At 41.4% G+C, this 20475-nt stretch overlaps 1 protein-coding gene across 17 annotated transcripts in view; it reads left to right on the forward strand.

The window, feature by feature from the left end:
- The window catches only part of KCNIP1 (potassium voltage-gated channel interacting protein 1), an 807057-nt gene that overhangs the window by 778741 nt on the left and 7841 nt on the right, over positions 1 to 20475 (forward strand). For all 17 annotated transcript variants that reach the window (XM_039484934.1, XM_039484933.1, XM_039484935.1 and 14 more), the window contains 3 exons: positions 12440 to 12509; positions 14373 to 14443; positions 15815 to 15922. In XM_039484934.1, the coding sequence (XP_039340868.1) occupies positions 12440 to 12509; positions 14373 to 14443; positions 15815 to 15922 (249 nt within the window). The remainder of the gene's footprint in view (positions 1 to 12439; positions 12510 to 14372; positions 14444 to 15814; positions 15923 to 20475) is intronic.

Raw genomic sequence — 20475 nt, forward strand, 5'->3', positions numbered from 1 at the left:
ATAATTTTAAAACAGCTTAAAAAGGTAGGAACTGATCAGTTGTCACTCTACATTTTATAATTGTAAATGCTTCTCTGAAGACTCTCCTCTAACCTCTTCCTTTTCCACAATAAATTAACAATCCTGGCTTGATAAAAGTCCCAGCCTGCCACTAGCCCCCTTTGTGATTGACATGCTGCTGTGAAAGACTGTAAAGACTAGAAACTGCTGCTGTGGGTGCTCACTGTGTCAATGCTTCTATAAGAAGCAGCTCGTGCTGTGACAGCAGTTCTGGCCTGCATGCATGATTACACTTTCTGAATTCCCACATAGTTATTTTTTGCTTCTGAAACTCCATCTGGAAGCCGTGTAAGGCTTTGAATCAAACCTTGAGGAATGCTTCAGAAAGGCATTGCTGCCATTGATCATCCTGTTTCAGCTTTCTGTAACTGGATTGTGTTCAGATGCGTATGCTAGTGCCAATTCATTTGCACTTAATTGATCACAATTTTGTTTTATAAGAGCCAAATAATGCTCAAGAGTCTTCATTAGTGCTTCAACGTGACTTAATCAAGCTGACTTAAAAGATGTAGCTCTTGTGAAACAAAGCAGGTGTACCCCATGCTCAGTTTAAATTCCACGGTAGGCAGCAAAAGTTGACCTACTCAAGAATAGTTTCAGCACTTTGGTTCATGCTGAAAGGAATTGGTGTTCCAGATGCAGGATATTTACACTGGTACTGGTATGAGAGTACATGTGGCTTTGGTAGGAGGAGGGATAGCTCAGTGGTTTGACCACTGGCCTGCTTAAACCCAGGGTTGTGAGTTCAGTGCTTCAGAGGGCCACTTAGGGATCTAGGGCAAAATCAGTACTTGTTTCTGCTAGTAAAGAGCAGGGGGCTGGACTCAATGACCCTTTGGGGTCCCTTCCAGTTCCAGGAGATAGGATATCTCCAATTATTTTTTTTCATACTTTTGCCACATTTCTACACAACCTGTGGTGTGCAGCAAGGATACATTCTCACCCCAGCACTATTCTGTCACCCATCAACTAGATATTAGGACTTGCCACTCCACACATCGGAATCGAGGTTGGTCAAAAAGCATTCACTGACCAAGACTATGCCAATGACGCTGCTTTGCTGTGGAGAAGTCAAATAACTTCAGCCCCACCCTCCAAGGTCTGCAGGATACCACCTACATTATGGGTTGAACGTCTCATGGCAGTAGACCAAGCTACAGAACTTTGGAGCTGGGCCACCAGAAGCCCTACTGCAGGTGGGGTTGAGTACTGTGGAGAGCACTGATGAGTTAATCTGCCTAGGCTGCAAGCAAAGTTCAAACAGTCACAGCAAACTGGACTTTCTTTGACAAATAGGTCTCAATGCCTTCTGCACAAAGTCCACGTCTCACTTATGGATACAGCAAAGTCTTTGCAATGAGACAAAGCTCAGGATTGGTCAAACCTGTGTACCACGTGTATTGCTGTATGGGTCAGAAACTTGGACCCACTTACACACAGAGTTGAGGGGGCTAGAGGCATTTCATATGTTCTGTCAGCGCCAAATAGGGTGACCAGATAGCAAGTGTGAAAAATCAGGATGGGGTTCAGGGGGGTAGTAGGCGTCTATATAAGAAAAAGCCACAAATATCGGGACTGCCCCTATAAAATTGGGACATCTGGTCACCCTAATGCCAAATCCTGAGCATGAAGCAGGTTGACTTTGTGAGAAATGTCATAATATTGCAGCGATCTGGCCTTCCTTCAGTCGCTCATTATATTCAAAAGTGGCATTGCAGGCTCTTCGGCCTTGTTTCCAGGATGGATAAAAACGCCCCAGTACAGATAAAAACACTCTTCAGCTCCCCATTGACACATGAAGTGCATGTCCTGACCCTTCCTGGCGCCACCCAGAGGGCGGCCCCAGAGATTTACTGATTTGCAGGATTCAGCCAGATTTGGGAACTTCACTGCACAATTCCTGGTGTGATGCCATCAGCAGTGGTCATTGTTACTGGTACAATAGTCCTCAGGACATTGTGTGTGTTTGATGTTTGCAAGGCTAAGATTTTATCACAGCTATTTTTAGTATAAAGTTATGGACATGTCACAGGCAATAAACAAAAATTCACGGAGCCTGTGACCCATCTTAATCTAAAACTAATCTGGGGGCAGGACTAGGTAGTGGGGAGGAATGGAGTCCCATGCGGAGGGATTGACAGGACAAGCCCCCCACTAGCAGCTGCAGTGGCGGGGGTCGGGGTGCAGCCATAGGGGGCACACAGTCCCCACTCCATAGCTGGCCGCAGCTACAGGAAAGAGGTGCGTGGCCTCGGCTGCAGCCTCCAGCAAGCCCAGCACAGGCAGGGAGCTAGGGGACACTTGGCTCTGGGAAGCTGTGAGGGGGGCACACAGCCCCTGGTGCAGCCCCTGGGGAAAGCTGAGGGGCTGGGGCTCACGGCCCTGGCTGCAGGCCCTGCCAAGCCTGGGATGCCATGGGGCTGGGGTGTGCGGCCCCAGCTGCAGACTCCCGCCAAGCCCAAGGACGCTGCAAGGCTAGGGTGTGTGACCCCAGCTGCAGCCCCTGCCAACCCTGCGACACCACGGTGCTGGGATGCACGGCCCCGGCTGCAGCCCCTGGCAGAAACCACAGGGTCCTGGTTCCAGACAGCCCCAGTTGCAGAGCAGGGGTTCACAGTCCCACCTCTGTCTCCTGAGGCCCTAGATGTCACAGAGGTCCGGTAAAGTCACAGAATCTGTGACTGCCATGACCTCCATGACTAAATCATAGCCTTAATGATTTGATCATTTGGATAGTTTCTTGCCAATATTAATGCACAGTCTTTTAGTCTAGTAAAGAGTTACAGTACTATTTGCAGGGCTAAATGCTGCTCTATTTATGACAGTGGGAATGTTACCTTTGACTTGAATGGCAATGGATTAACTTCTAGCTGAACATTGCTTCTTTTTTATTTGCACTCTTACATATCTAACAAGGTGTCTGAATCCATGGAAGAATGAGAAAAGTGACCACTAGTGGCTTTGTTTTTTAAGGTGCTGAAACCAAATGCACTTTTTCAAGAAGCCCACTAACTACTGAACATAAAAAATACCACAGGGCAGGTGTGAAAATCCAGCATCTTGTATTGCTTTTGAAATGCTAGACCACTAAAGAGCTGAGTTCACATAAAGAGAACCACTACAGCAGTTGCAATTCTTTTTGCTGTTTGAATAAGAAATTGACTTTGCGTATTACTTTCAAGGATAGTCAAGTGATGTCAAATGATGACTAGCAAGTGCTTAGAATGGATGAAAAGAAAAAAAAACCTAGCAGTGTTCAAAAGTAAGTATACACTGGGACTATGTATATACCAAGGAGCACTAAGAAGTCAACATTTATCTCCACTGAAATAGAAGACAGTCGTTCCTGTCATCTCAGTTATCTCATCATGGGTAACAACAGCTCTGGATTGTATTGACATTGTCTCTTTCCGTACAGCTTTGGAATTTAAATTAGAATTTGTAAACCCTCAGATTTTGTTACCTTCGCTTCTGTTTCCAGGGGCTAAAATTTATTGTCGGGATTATATTCTGTTGGAACACCAGATTTTCATATGGCTCTTGGTTTCAGTCTTCAAAGATGTGATTTTGCAGATGACGCTAAAGCATTGCGTTATACCAGATCTATTAGCCATCACCACTACAACTGGACTGACATTCCCACTGAAAGGAAGACCAGAACATTTGGAATCAAGGCTGATGGTTTTGTAATTTTGTTTTTTTCGTTATTTAACATTAAAGAAAATATTTTTTGCAGTCAACAACTGATTTCCTTAACTACCCAGAACCCTTCACAAATCAGTAGATCAACTATAAAAGGCCCAGCCATTTTAGATTCATACAATCAGTCCCCCAAAAAATAAGACTTTAAAAGTGTTTCTGAATGGCTTGTTTCCCTTAGGAGAGCATCCCACTACCCTGCGTCCTACCTTTCTTTTTATGTAGGCTGCTGACTGCAAATTCAACACAACTGGAATAAGACCAGTTGATTGCAGTTTAATCTTGCCCCTTGTTTATACCCACTATGAAAGCTGGCTAACTCTAGGAGTATAAATAGGCTACTCTGAACATGAGAAAGACAAGGTGGGTGAGGTAATATCTTTTATTGGATCAACTTCTGTTGGTGAAAGAGACAAGCTTTTGAGCTCCACAGAGCTCTTCTTCAAGTCTGGGAAATGTACTCAGAGGGTATGCACACACTGCAATTAAAAATTTAAGATCCTAGACTTGTGTTTTAACAGTGTTGTGCAGGTTTCCTTTCAGGATGAGGACGTTGTTGTCCTGGCCTGTGGAGATTTTTTTAAACTAAGCTGTTTTAAAAATTATATTTGTTGATGAAAAATAATGGCAGGTAAGTTTTGAACAAAAAAACTGACACAGTTCACCGCTCCAGGCCAATGGGGGCAAAGGGAATGGTTAATTTAATGATCAATATGTTTGAAGATATGTTTATTGCCTACAATAAAGGCAATTAGGTTCTTTAGGGCATAAATTTATCATTTTAGAGGGCAGGAAGGAATTTATTTCCCTGGAATTACTATTGGTAGAAACATATCTCGAAGAACACCAGTTACAAAAAAAGGTAACTGTCTTTTCTTCTTTGAATGATTGCTCATGTCCATTCCAATGAAAGCCATCTCTTGCTTGCTGGGTGATGGCATAATGGGTCGTGAACGTGTGTATCAAAGACCACGTCATGGCGCTGCAGATGTCCTGAATAAGGACATAGGGCTCAGCAGAGCCAGATCATAACAGGTCCGAATGCAGGTGGTGATCCTCTGCCAGGACACCGTGAGGCCCTTCAACCTATTCACTGTTGTGATATTAATGCACTTTTCAGCCTGGAAAAAAAAAAAAAACTAAGGGGGATGACAGGAGGTCTAAAAAAATCATGACTGGTGTGGAGAAAGTAAATAAAAAGTTTTTTTTACTCCTCTCATAACACAAGAACTACAGTCACCAAATGAAATTAATAGGCAGCAGGTTTAAAACAAACAAAAGGACACAATGCAGTCAACCTGAACTCCTCCTTGCCAAAAGATGTTGTGAAGGCCAATACTATAACAGGGTTCAATAAAGAACTCGATACATTCATGGAGGATAGGTCTATCAATGGCTATTAGCCAGGATGGGCAAGGATGTTAGAGATGGGATACTGGGCTAGATGGACCTTTGGTCTGCTTCTTATGTTCATACTTGGAAATGAAGTCAACATGACCTGAGTTTAAGACACAAAAATGGGAGAAAGAAACATAAAACAGCCCACTTCAAAAGAAATCACCAGTAGCTGTTTTATTAGGAGCTTCTCACTTAGAAGATGCTGGTCTAACTGGGAAGTTTGCCATACAGTTGCTATATTTAGCAAGCATCGTTCAGTCTCTGCAAAAAGGAAAAAACAAAGCCCTGATCTTGCTGCCAATGAAGTGAGATACAAGATGGGCTTTTATTCTTTGCTGGAAGCCTAATTCTGTAAGGTGCTGAACACTCCTGTGGGAGCGTTCAGCACCTGAAAGGAGGAGATCTCATGCTGAGTTTGAGGGTTGATTTTTGTGGCACTCGAGCTAGAGTATGGAGAGGACAAATGTCATGACATTCAGACACAATTAAATATGAATTCAGGTCATTGAAAGGCTGGTTTCTTTTTATTTCATTGAAATCTGTCCTAAATTATTGACATCCAGATAGTGGGTGGATCAGTTTTAGATTTCTTTATATACAGGAGGAAGATGGTCTAAGAGACTGGGATCTGGTTGCACTAGTTTCAGTGGACGAGGGATATGAACTTGTCTGCGATTCGTATCTGTCCATTGACAACATCCAATACAAATCTCCTCCTTTCTCCCCTTTGACATTATCTTCAGTGGTTTGCACAAAGTAAGGTGTTCTGAGTTGATTAATTAAGTCCGTTTGTTCAGATTCCCTCTTCCCTTTGGTTTATACATGCACATTGTCAGCATGTGGTGTCAGCAAATGAGAGCTTTTAAAATTCTCCCTTTCATGCATTTTCTTTCCTTCATATTCTGTGCTTTGTGTGGGAATGTTATGTCAAAGAACTTTCTGTTATTTAAAGCTAGCTAAAGAACTCAAAGATAAGTAAAACATGACTTGACTATCCCACCCAGCTTTTTGTGGCTGCAATTAAAATTGATTTGATCCCAGATCTCTAAATATTATCCATCCCTAATTAGGCACTCTTATGCTACTTGGGAATGCATCTGGCTGTCTTTGAGAATTAACCTTTCTGGATGCATTGACATGTAGGAATGCATTCATAAATAAATAATGTCTTTCCTTTTGGGTCAAAGACAAGTGTAGGATGAAAGCACTATGGATTTTTTCCCACTGTGTGGAACCAGACAAGCTTTGTGCATAGAAGGGCTGGCCTAAACATTTTTGGGAGGGCCTGCGAAACAATTTTCATAACTCCAAACATAACTGACTCTTTTAAGGTTGGCTTAGCCCAGGATATGAAGTCCCTCGCCAGCAGCCTAGAGCTCTGCTGCTATTCCTTACAGTCTTGGCGACTGATTTTCCCTGGCTGTTGTCATGCAAAAAAGGGCTGGACTTTTTTTAAATTGAAAATTGAGGTGGTATTTCTAGCTCCCCCAAATCAGAAGACTTGTAGCCTTGAGCTTTGCAGGGCCTGCAGTCTGGCTCTCTGCAGAATCAAACTTTTCGATCAAAACCAGGTGTTATCCTTCACTGACTACAGTGGTGAGGTTGGGTATGCAAGGATTTCAGAAAAGGGCCCTTTGTTAGGACAGTACGCAGGTGGGATGTTGTCATCATAGCTCTAGATCTTCCACTCATAGCCACCTTCTGAACTGGTCTAGCTGTGCCTCAGTTTTCCATCTGTAAAATGGGGATTGGTATTTCCTTTCTCCCACCCTTTATATGGTTTATTTAGACTGACAATTCTTTCACTTTCAAACTATGTATTTACAGCACTTGCCTGATCTTGGTGGTTGTAGCCTCTAGGCACAACTGTAAAATAAAAATAAGCCGTGCTGTTTGGACGGGGAGCAGGCTATCTATTCATCCAGGTGGAAAGATCTAGTATACATTGTACCGTAATCAATGTGGAGTGCTTCACTGTTGTTGGGTTGACAAATGTGGAATCAGGCCATAAATGGTTCACAACTTCATGATGGATATTGCTAACTTCAGCATAGTAAGGCTATCTTATCTTATCTTATCAAAGGGACTTATTGTCATTATATCTGAGGACGTCACAATCTGTATTGTATTTAGCCTCACAACACTCCTATGATGTAAGGAAGTATTAAACCCATTGAAGAGATGGGGAGCTGAAGCAAAGAGAGGTTGAATGGGCTTGCCTAAGGTCACCCAGGATGCCTCTGGCAGAGCCTTGAACCCAGGTTCTTATAATATGTAATTATTGTTTCTACATGCTCTGAATTTGATAAACACGTGCCAATGGCAGTTTTTATGTTACCTAGAAGTCTGTACAGTGTGTGGACATCAATATCTTATACACGATTTGAGTCAGTTCCCATCTTCAGATATATGTGTGAGGTGTTCATGGAAGTCAAGTTCTCTGCTGACTTCCACTGGATTGTATGTCACATGTAGGTCAGCACAGAATTTGGTCTTCTGAGATTTGTGTGTGCATATCCAAGGACGGAACTGCACTGTTAATATGAGACATGAGCAATTGTTTACTTTGGCTTTTCCATATCTAAAATGTTACCCTCTGCCTCCTGAAAATGAGTTAATGCCACAGATATTTGCGTTATTGATATCCAATATTTTCAGATGAACCATTTCAAAAATTGTTAAGCTGCCAGAATTGTGGGAAGGAACATGAATCAGGAAACATTTGAAATGTCTGGGAATTTTGGATTACTAAATCATGGTGCAAAATGCCAATGAATCTTACTGAAGTACTTAGGCAGTAATTTAACTGGCTAAAAATGCAATACATTTCACTTCAAAATGCAAAGAATTGCTAACTGTATTGGATGTTAACATAAAAAGTATTATAATTGAATTCCAGAACATTTTATTGTGCCACAAGCTGGGTGACCTTTTTTTAAACAAACTTCTTTAAAAGGGTTTGACTATAATGGCCGGAAGTAGGCTTTGAAGTTCACAATCCATTAAGATGAAAGGAGAAGATTTTTCTGTCTTTCTGCAGAGGAGGCAGAATAGCAGTGCATTGACTTAAAGGAGACTGAAGTAGGAGTGAAAGGTGCCTTCACAACCCAAAAACCTAGAAACTTTTCTCTTATTTTCTCCATTAGTTTTCTTTAACAGGGCACCCAAAAAAACCCTGTAGCCTATACATTACCTCAAAACTCAGTGCAGGTTTGCAAACCTATATCAAGTCGGAGTGTGCATTCAATCCCTGAACTAAGAAAAACCTACTGATTTTCAGGGTTCATTTTGAAAGTTTGCATTACCCAAATCCAAACCAGTGTGTGATCCTGGAATGTAAACAAAATCTTACTAGGACATAGATCAGGCAAGTGATTTGTATCTTTTTTTTTTCTTGATTTCTTACAATTTAACTGTGGTTTATTGCGTAAGTAGGACAAATAATTCTGTCTACAATTCAGTTGTTGTAAAACCTAGGAAACACCATCAATTTGTAGTTTATCAGTCCACAGAGCACTGGGACCCATATTAGAAAACAGCAACCCTAACTGCAGAAATTAGAGGGGGTGTGGCCTTAATGCAGACCAGAAGTTAGAACCAATTGTGTTTACATCCTGGCTCTGGCAATATCTTTCTAAGGGTGTGACCCAGTTCTCACAGAAGTCTCACATGCCATAGTCAATGAAGTAGCCTTGGGTGAATGTTACTTAATCTTTCTAGGTCTAATAGTGGTTTCTATTTATCACCACTACCATCACTCCCATAACTGCATTGGTCGTTGGGGCACCATCATTGATGAGCAATCAACAAATTGTCTCCACCCCTTATGATTGTGTGTCCATGCTTGAGTCGCCATAAAGTCCATTCCTGTCCACTCTTTAATGTCATCAGTCCATCTCTTCATCTGTCTACCTCTTCTTTTCTTCCCCTGTACTGTCCCTTGGAGGATGATCTTGGATAGGCCACAGGATCTTGTTACATGGCTGTACCACTTCAGCTTGTGCTTCTTTACGGTCGTCAGGAGGTCTTCATATGACCCAGCGCATTGGGTGTTGATGTTGCAGACCTCTTCATTAGTGACGTGGTCAAAGTATGAGATGCCCAGGATTTTACGGAAGTATCTCATCTCTACTACCTGAATTTTCCATTCAAGTTCTGCCATAAGGGTCCATGTCTTGCACATATACAGAAAAATGCATGTAGCAGTTTAAGTCTGGATTCCAGGGAGATGTTCTTGTTCCTCCAAACAGCTTTGCCACTGCTGCTGTTGTTTGTGCAGTTCTTGCCCAAATTTCTGCCTTGGATCCTTCATCAGTGATGATTGCCCCCAAATACTTGCACTGTTTCACTGTCCCCAGCTCTTGTCCACTGACAGTGATATGTGAGCTGATCCCATCATGTTTGTTTGTCATCAGCTTGGTTTTCTCTGAACTGATTTCCATGCCATATTTTGCAGAAGTTTCATCCAGTCGTTTCACAAGGTTGGCAAATTCATCTTCGCTGCCTGCCAGGCCATCAGTGTCATCAGCGAACTGAAGATTTGAGATTGTTCGCCCCCCCAATGCTGACTGTGCATATGTGATCTTCTAGGGCATCAGTCATCATGCACTCAAAGTAGTAAATGTTGAACAGTGTGGGTGAAAGAAGGCAATCTTGCCAGACTCAAACAGTGGTGCGAAACCACTCTTCTGTTGTGCCATTGACAAGAACTGCACTGCTGGCCTTGGCATACAGTTGTTTAATGGTAAGAATAAGCTTATGACCAACATTGTACTTCTTCATTGTTGCCCAGAGAGCTTCATGCCATACTCTGTCAAACACCTTCTTGAAGTCAGCAAAGACATGGTAGATGTCCTGATGGTGTTGTAAATACTTCTCACATAGAACACGAATGTTGAAAATCTGTTCAGTGGTATTTCTTCCAGCACGGAAGCCAGCCTGTTCTTCAGCGATGATATTCTCTGCTTGTGGCTTCAATCTGTTCACTATGACTTTCAACATCACTTTACTGGGATGGCTAATTAAGCTTATAGTCTGGTAATTTTGACACAATTGGCAGAATGATGATCAGTGACTGTGTCCACATAGATGGCCACTCACTGGTCTGCCAGAACTTGTTGCAGATCTTGGTGAGTACATCTATTAGTATTTCTCCTCCAAATTTCATCAGTTCAGCTGGGATGTTGTCAATACCTGTAGCCTTTCCGTTATTGAGTGATTTTGCAGTTGTGTCCACTTCTTCACACAGTATTGGAAAGTCATCCTCCTCTGTTGAATCTGGGCTGTCTAAGACACTAGAATCTCCATTTGTCTGATGGTTGTATAGATCAGAGCAGTAGTTTGTCCACCTATGGATGATGTCCCTTTCTTCTGAAAGACTGTTCCCTTCTTTGTCTTGAATTGTGTGAGCTTTGATCCATCTTTCCTTCATCAGATCTTTTACAGCCTGGAAGGCTCATTTGCTATTTTTATGATTGATACACTCTTCAATATTAGAGCATTGTTTTTCAATCTATATCTCCTTGGCCATCTTCATTCCTTTCTTGATCTTTCTGCCAATCGCTCTGTATTTATCAGCTCCCTTAGTGCTGTTCTTGTCTCTCTTAAGTTCTCTTCTAATGTCACACATTTGTAGTATTTCATTCGTGACCCATGGTTTTGTCTTCTTACGATGTTTCCCAACAATGTCCAGTGCTGCCTCATTCATTACAGCATTGAAATTGTTGGTCATTGTTTTTACGTCTCTCTCTAGAGCAAGCAGCAGGGCAAATTTTCCACCGATCATTGTGTGGAATGACTCTGCAATGTTTCGGTCTCTGAGTCTTTCTAAGTCAAACTTGGTTCTGGTGAACTTTGGCCTGAGAATTTTCCTTATCCGCAGCCAAAAATTTAGCATCATAAGGTTGTGATCACTTCCAATATCAGCACCAGGGAAGTTCCTTGTTTTAGCTCAGTTAATCCCAGAATGAAATCGGTTTTGCACCATGATGTAGTCAATTTGGCTGTGATGTAGACCACTAGGTGTGTGCCATGTTGATCGTCTGGATGCTTTTTGTGCTCCTAATGTGTTTGCAAGAACCAGACTGTTATAGCTGGCAAACTCCAAAAGTCTCAATCCCCGCTCATTGGTTACTGCATTACAGAAAGGCCACAATAATCTCGCCAATCTGCATGTGCGTCAGTATCCACTTTAGCATTCCAATCTCCTTGTACAATCAGAATATCTTTCTTGTGTACTTTACTGAAGATGTCTTGGAGCTGATTGTAAAAATCTTCAGTTTGCTCATCATCATAGTCTGTTGTAGGGGCGTAGACTTGTACCACTGTCATATTAAATGGTACTGACTTTAGACAGATGGAAATAAGCCTGCTGGACATTGGGCAGCATCCTAATACTTAATTTTTGATATCTTTATGCACAAGAAATCCTACACCGTGGACATGTTTGTCTTCTCTACTGTAATAGAGTGCATGGCCTTCTTCCATTAGTACTTCTCCAAAGTTCTTCCATCTGACCTCAGAGATTCCTAAGAGGTGCCCTATTTGTCTCAGTGTCCTTACATTCCATGTGGCTATGGTGATGTTCTCTCTTCCAGTGATCTTCTTTGTTGGGGTTACACCAGTAGTATACTTGTCGCATCTGCCCTGGTGGGAGATGGATGGTGCCGTCATTATTAACCTGGGCTGTGACCAATCCGGCATGGACAGAGTTGACTTGCTCATCATATGGTGTGTCTTGGGCAAATTTCTAAACTGGCGGAGCCCATCCCTCTCCAGTCAGCCTCTTATGACATGCAGGAGGAGCAGTGGGCCTATTCTGTCCCTGGATCCACAGGGGGCGTTACTATTTATAAGGACTTAATAACACTTACTATTAACCCCATACGAGGCTAACTTCACTCACTTACCACCAGGGTTCCATTGAAGGTTAATGAGTTAATGTTTGTGTAGGACATCGAAGATGAAATATTACTTGGTATTAATCTTGTTCATTATCATTATGTGAAGGCCTTACATGGCCAAAGGCATGAATCAACTTCCCAGGTTGTCCTACAAAATGGGGATTGAACTGTGGAGGATTTTGTTGGTTTTCTTTTAAATTGTGAGCCAAGCTTATGGGAGCTAGAGAATTCTAGTCTTAAGTTTTTTAATTTCTTCAGCTGCACAAATCATGCATACAGTATGCTGCAGGAACAGGAATGTAATTGTGTAAATGCTCTCTTTGGGCATGTAGTGCTTTGCAAATGAATCTTGACAGGGTTTTTCTTGGTTTTTCCAACAGGAATGTCCTAGTGGGGTTGTTAATGAAGAGACGTTCAAACAGATCTATGCACAGTTTTTTCCACATGGAGGTGAGTAGAGTGCTTTGTGACTGTCAGACTTATTGAAGCATGTCTTAAAATTCATGTCTGCCAGCTAGCAGCAAAACTATGTCATACTGTAACTTTGAATTGATTTTTTGAGTTTTACTGAGAGTTTTTAAATATAAAAATACAAATGAGTAAGAAAATAAATATAGACCCCTTAGAATACCTATTGCACAGAAATACAAGTAAGCCAGAACTAAAGATCATTACTGGGGTCAACCACCTTTTTTTAAGATGAACACTGGTACAGTGCTTAGGGCATTTGACTGGGAGTCAGGAAACCTGGGTTTCATCCCTGCTCTGCCTCCCAGCTGCTGCATCACCTAGAACAAGTTATTTCCATTTTCTCTGCCTCTTTCCTGTTCCACACACAATCTCTCCACTCTGTATAGAATATCAACTCTTTGGGGCACAGACTTCTCTTACAATTGTCTTTACAGCACCTAGCACAGTGGGGTCTCTGTGATGGGTTCGGTCACAGAGACCCCCTTGGGACTGTCACCTGCCATGCTTAGACTACCTCTGAGCCCGTTTTCCCTGTCAGCCTGGGACTCCAGAACCTGTCTTGTTGAGCCAGACATGCAAACATGCTGCAACACAGACCCAGGGTCTGAACCACGTCCCCAAAGCTGCAGACCATAACTGAAAACCACTCAGCACCCAGACACCCAGCTCCTAATGGGATCCAAATCCCAAATAAATTTGTTTTACTCTGCATAAAGCTTATACAGGGTAAACTCATAAATTGCTTGCCCTCTATAACACTGATAGAGAGATATGCACAGCTGTTTGCTCCTTCAGGTATTAATCACTTACTCTGGGTTCAATAATAAACAAAAGTGATTTTATTAAGAATAAAAAGTAGGATTTAAGTGGTTCCAAGTAATAGCAGACAGAACAAAGTAAGTTACCAAGCAAAATAAAACAAAATATGCATGTGTTTCATCTTTCTTCATATTGTTATGGTTTCTGCTATTAAAAGCTGCCCTTCATCTGGCCTTAGAATCTGTTCTTGCTTTAGATGTAAAGACTTCTAAAACCATCTTTAACAATGTTTAAGGTTCAGTGCAGGCTCTGTAGAAGTCCTCTGGGACTTCTCATCAAAGTCTCAATAAAATCTGTTCAGCTTTTCAGCCTTTATCTTATTGTTTTAAATGGAACTCAAGTGATGTGTCAAAACACTCAGTAAACAGGACAAATCCAGAGTTCAGATGGCCCTATTATTTTTCCTTTCTAACTAATCACCTGTTCTGTTGTATGGCAGAATGAGCTTCCATTAGAGATGGGACTTGCTGCTTTAGTGAACAACTGGATTAGACAGTGAGGCTTTTAATCAGTTGGTTATATGGACTGCCCAGCAATCTATGAGCTAGTGGAATATTCTTGTTTTCATAATTCCTTTCTAGCCACATCCCAGTGAAGGCTAGCACCAAAATTTGCTACCAGTATACAGCCTTATAGAGTATTGCAACTCTAGAATACCTCCAGTGCATTTTATATGTAGAAAAAAGATGGATGTGAAGGGAACATATGGGCTGAATAATTTGTTGCCATACTTGAATTGCCCCATGGGCTTAAGTTTCCTTTCCCTCGTTATTTTCCCAGCCTTAAAATCCAGGTCATTGCCATGTTGATAAATTCTTGTTTATTTCATGGGTCTTTTCCAAGTACTCTTAATGAGCCCTGAGTTGTAATTCTTCACTTCTTTATACCAGTTTACAGAAACAATTTCCAAAGAAGCCACATTGGTTACTGGAGGAAAATGAGGCCATGAATGTTGCTAATAGTCATTAGTGAAAGTGTGTGCATAATAAGCTTCAAGATAATCTATGTCTTTGTGTTTTTCAGATGCTAGTATGTATGCCCATTATCTTTTCAATGCGTTTGACACTGCACAGACTGGATCAGTGAAGTTTGAGGTAATTAACTTGCATCATAGTTCTCAGACAATCTTAGTGATTTCTACATCCACTCTTCACTCTGAACTATTAGTATTTTCAGGATAAATTGTTGGACTCTTTAGACAAAAATCAACCGGATATTTTCTGCAGGTGGCATTGCATTTTCTCTTTATCTAAGGACCTCATGTTTAATGTTATCAGCACCACAGGAAAAGTTAGTTGTCAAAGGTGGAGAAGAGAGAGGAGTGGAGAGATTTGAGAGGGATGAGAGTGGGGGAGGAGGATGCAGACTGGTAGAAGTGTCAGTGACATGGATAGAACAGAAGGGCCTGTGATGCTTATGTCTTCTATAGTGGTTGAGGTTACTGATGAACATGCAGATGTAGGTTAGAATTAGATGTATTGTCTTCTGAATTCCTTTTTAAAAAAATAAGCTTATTTGTATAACTAATTGAGCAACCATCTTCAGGCCTCTGGCTGCCAAAGGAGAAAACATCCATTCATTAACCAAAAGTTGGTCTGGTGCTCCAGCTACAAAAATCTAATTCACCTTTTAATGTATACAAGGATTTGTGGTACATGGGCATGAAGTAATAGATCTAAGCAGGAAGGACTAAGGAGTTTGGAACAACTGTGTGTCCTTCATTGTGTGTCCCAGAATAAAGCCATACTCTTCTGCCATATGACTAAGAATATTACTATGTTCTAGAAGGGGCAGAAATGTTTTTGTTCCATTTCTTATGTGTGTGGTGGAAAAGGTACCACATGAGTAGAGTGGTTCTCTGTGACAACACCTGTGCAGATGTGAGGTGGACTGTATAACATGAGCTATCAAGTTATTCATATGGCAAAAATTATACTAATATCTGAGTTATCCTCTAAGCATGTCCATTATGAATTAGATGTTTCTAGAGAACTAGACTCAGACCAAACTAAATGCTTAGATAGGGAAGGTGTATCATTAACTATCTTTAATACTTATTAGTTTGTCCCCATTATTGAGCTTTTCCTAAAGCTCAACAAATCCTAATTCCTCCCTGAGCCCTAGCAGTGAAGTTTCTTATGGGCTGCTGCTGTAATGCCAAGCCCTTTCGGGGTGGGAGGGTCATTGCCAGCAGGCATTGATCTTAAAGCATGAGCCTGTGCTGCATGAGCTAAAAAGAAGTTTTCTGTTAGTCAAGGCTGTAGCAATCTGATCAACCTCTTTATGTGGCCCAGCGGCTACTACAGGGTCGGAGGGAGGGAGAACAGAGCCCTTATACATTTAGTGGAAGGAGGGGCCAAAGAGTTTTATGGTGACAATATTCTCCGAACAGGAAGTAAAGATGTTTTAAGAAGTTACTTTTTTTAAAAGGCTTAAAATAACGTATTTCTTCTTCACTGAACCAGGGTTTTGTGATGGCACTATCAACTTTGTTGAGAGGAACAGTTCATGAAAAGCTAAGATGGACATTTAATCTTTATGACATAAATAAAGATGGATATATAAACAAGGAGGTAAGGCATTTTATGGCATTGACATCTGTTTAATTTCTAAAAGAACTGACTGGCTCATGTTGCACAGAGTAATTCATGTTTCATGCAGCTAATTAAGTGCCAGTCAGCATTGGGTTTGAGCATTTCCTTTTATTAGTATTCAAGGAAAAGTGCATCGTTACTTTGTATTGCATAATTGTGGAGCCTATATTTTTCCTGTGTTGTGATGTGTCTTAAAAAAAAATTACTTAGCCAGGAACAAATTCTGTATTCATAAAGGTATCTATTGATTCACAAAGGTAACTCTTGGGATAGGTATCAAATTACTGGTATGAGAGTGACTATGCTAATACCTGTAAGTCCCTGAACATGCCTAGTGTTAGCTAGAGATTTTCTGAAGCCCTAGTATACTCAGACAAAGCTGAGTGTTTGCCCATTTTATAAAAAGCACGGTGCCTTCTCTCCCCACAAGCTTGCCCCTGAATGATTTACTAGATCTACAACAAAATATTCTCTGGAGAATGTGCATTGAACAGTGGTGCTGAATTCTTCCATCCGATGCGTGTACGCTGTTTATAGTCATATACATGTAGAATTGAAGGGTGGTTTAATGGCTAAAGCATACAAGTGGGAGTCAATAGACCAGGGTTTCATTCTTGGCTCTGTTTGAAGCTTCCTGGATAACTTTAGGCAAGTCAAGGTAGATTGCAGTTTTTAAAAGGGTCTTAACGGATTTTTTTATACCTAGAAAATATAGACAGAAATAATGTGACTTAGATGTTTATTGACCTGAATGTGTGGGCACAATCAAATGATTAGTCGTCCAGGTCACATTAATTTACACAATCACTTGCAGGTACAAAACCAGAAAGCAGGTTGGTAATTTTTCTCTTCTTCAATTTCCTTATTTGAATATTGAGGCTGATACTGTTGTGGCAGCTGCCACCAGGTGGCGATGTTACACGAAGTCTTTCGCATTTTTCTTTGTGCAAGTAAGATTTTAATCTTGGTCTTGAGGTTTCTTTCTCTTGGTAAAGTATCTTTGGGGGAGCTGTGGGAAGCAGCAGGGGTGTTTGCTCTTGCCTTAATCTCCTTAACTAGTCAATTTCTGGAAGTCAGGCATTGAGGTTTGGCTGACATCCCTGAGAGAGGTATTCGCCTGCATGCTGTTTGTGGGAGCACCTGTGATGTCTACAGTGTATAAATAAAATAAGATACACTCAAAATAAACCCAGACTCCATGTTACCGATTCCTCCTCCAATAGAAAGGTGACATACAGGGCCTTGACATCTGCTGTCACTCACAGAGGCGTGACAATGCTTACTTCTCCAGAGTTTTGTGGGGCTTAATCAAATAAAGCCAGAATATGCCACATTAACCCAGACTGAGTTGCACATTACTGCACCAAATTGATTTCAATAGGACAGCCCACAGAATATAGTACTACTCAATGTAAGGGTGGCAAATGCTAGCTCTTAATATCTAACGAAAGACTTTGACATCCTTGGATTTCAAATCTTTGGCACTAGGGAACTGCAAAGGGGAGAGAAAAACTTGGCTCGTAGACTGTATCGGAGGGAGGAGGTTAATGATGTGAGATACTCATTGGGAGTAATCAAAGAACCCGCCCGTGACACCAGCATTTTTTCAAATAGTTCTAGCATGATACAAGTGTCATGTAATGGGATGGAATTAGTCAGTAGTGTAGTTAAGACTAGCGCAGTTCTTGGGAGCCCAAGTGAGAACAAACCCCCACGATCCCCGTCCTCCGTTGGCCAAGGAAACAGTGCCTGTGTTGGAAAATTTGTCCAGTGTGGTGCAGGCAGACTGAGTGCATAGATTAACATTACAGTATATTTAGTCTGGGATTTTCAAAGGAGCCAATAGGCACCCAACTCCCAGTGACTCTCAGTGAGGACTTGAGCATTTAACTATGTTAAGGACTAATGCCATTTATCCAGGATCCTACCCCCAAGAAGTCTGGAGAATCTGAGATTTAAAAAAATATACCATAAAGCCCCTCTTCTCCAACCTCTCCCCGTCAACCCTACCTGTGTTACATTTACATATGGAAAAGATCTCGTTGAAAGTTTATTAAATTATTCAGTAAACAGGGCCATGTGATTAAAACACAGGGAGAAAAAGCAATACTTCAGTGGGTACAAGAAACATCAGCTGACAGCTCCATAGCAGAATTATCTAGTTATTAAAGTGCCGATGATAATTTCTGTGTTTTCTAATTTCTTCCTAATACTAATGACAAAAGCTAGAAAATGAACTAGTTATTCTCGTCTGTTCACACCAAGGTGAGGGCCCTTGTCAAATTTTTCTTTGTTTCCCCTATCACCAAAATAAGAAAGTTTAAATTATTTCTACACATCTCTGTCAATGAAAGTTAAGCAAGCAAATAACATAATGGCTTTACTGCAGCATGGTTGGATTTATAGATAGGAAGACCAAAACAAATGGGATGGCATGCAGCTACACGCCGTTTGCACGATCTCATTTTCAGAGTAGAATGATCAAACACATGACGAGCCCAAACTAGTTGGAAGTGGTTGCATCTACTTCAAAATAAAAGTCCTCCTTCCAGCCCTTTTCTTCTTTCTAAGTGTTAGTTTGGTTTGGAAGGTTTTGTAGTCGAGTAGCAACCCAAGCCCCTCCTCATTTTTTGATTACTTTTGCCTTTGCACATCCATGTTATAGATAAAGAAGATTATCCTGAGCTTAATCTTGATCATTTTCTTCAAAGTAACCTGTACTTTCCCTTTAATCAAGTCTTTATTACAGAAGATTTGTCACATTTGATAGTGGTACAAAAACAAAGAAAAATCCTTTCCCCAGCCCAAAAGAGCTTCATCCAAATACTTTATCCTCAGGCTTTGAGAATGTGGGCTGTAACAGAAAGATACTGTGACGGGTTAGATCCCAGAAACTTCTTGGGAGCTGCCAACTGATGTGCCAAGACTACTTCTGCCTCTGCTTTCCTGCCCTGTCAGCTTAGGACTTCAGTGCCCTGCCTGGTTTGAGCCAGACTCGCTAGCCTCCTGCAAACCCAGACCCAGGTCTGAACAACATCCCCTAACAGCTATAGGCTAGACTGAGAGCAGCTAACAGAAGTGTTCTTGTCTTTAACACTCAGATGCCCAACTCCCAGTGGGGTCTAAACCCAAATAAATCTGTTTTACCCTTTAAAACGCCCATACAGGGTAAACTCACAAATTGTTCACCCTCTATAAGACTGATAGAGAGATATTCACAGCTGTTCCTCCCCACCCCCTCCCCCCGCCCCCAGTATTAATACATACTCTGGGTTAATTAACAAGTAAAAAGTGATTTTATTAAATACAGAAAGTAGGATTTAAGTGATTCCAAATAGTAACAGACAGAACAAAGTGAATTACCAAGTAAAATAAAATAGAACACGCAAGTCTATGTCTAAGAAACTCAATACAAATAGCACCTCACCAGTTCCAGTAAACTTCCTTTTACAGACTAGTCTCCTGCTAGTCTGGGTCCAGCAATCACTCACACCCCTTGCAGTCACTGTCCTTTGTTCCAGTTTCATTCAGGTATCTTTGGGGGTGGAGAGGCTCTCTCTTTAGCCAGCTGAAGACAAAATGGAAGGGTCTCCCACAGGTTTAAATAGACTTTATCTTGTAAGTGGAGACCCTCTCCTCTCTCCTATGCAAAGTCCAGCTCCAAGATGGTGTTTTGGAGTCACATGGGCATGCCACATGTCCATGCATGACTCAGAACTACAGGTAGCAACCATTGTTCACATGCTACCTTGAACGTCCTCAAGTAGACTTCTTATGTGGATTGGAGCATTCCAAGATCCATTGTTCCTTAAGTGCTTCTTGACCGGGCACTTAACTTTGCAAATTCCTTTCTAAAGAAGCTGACCTAATGCTTTACAAAGCTTACTTAGAAATCAAGCAAGTATACAGCCAATATTCATAATTTCAAGTACAAAAATGATATATGTGTACAAATAGAATGAATAGATTCAGTAGACCATAACCTTTACGCAGATATGTTACATGGCACATATAACATAAAACATATTCCAGTTATGTCATATTCCCATAAAGCATTATGGGATACATTATCACAGATACAAGTATTCAAATAGAAAAGAAAAAACAAGGGCCTAGCTCAGATTCCACCACCACTAGTTCTTCAGCTGCCAGTTGCAGCAGATTGCCTCATCTAAAGCTGTTCCTTCTCTGACTGCCAAGGTACTGTTTATATAAAATGCTCTAATTTAACTCTGAGCTTCCGGTTGTGCCTTCAGCCACTTGGCCGCCTCATTAACCCCAGCTTCAACCTGCAGGACAGATGAGCAATTAGTTAATTAATTTGGTACCAGTCCTAAGATAAGGCCTGTGCACCTGCCCAGTGTCCTCCTGATGGCATGTTAAACTTCCCTCCCTTATGCATGGCTCTGGCAGCTAAATGCAAGTTAATGATCATGCCACTGAAAAACTGTGGTTTAACACAGGTATCCTGCCAAAATTGCCACTCTCAGACAACAGATCTGCTGTCCAAGAGTGTATAAGATTGCTGAACA

This window comes from Mauremys reevesii, linkage group 8 (assembly GCF_016161935.1).
Source record: "Mauremys reevesii isolate NIE-2019 linkage group 8, ASM1616193v1, whole genome shotgun sequence".
In the NCBI taxonomy this organism is placed as follows: domain Eukaryota; kingdom Metazoa; phylum Chordata; order Testudines; family Geoemydidae; genus Mauremys; species Mauremys reevesii.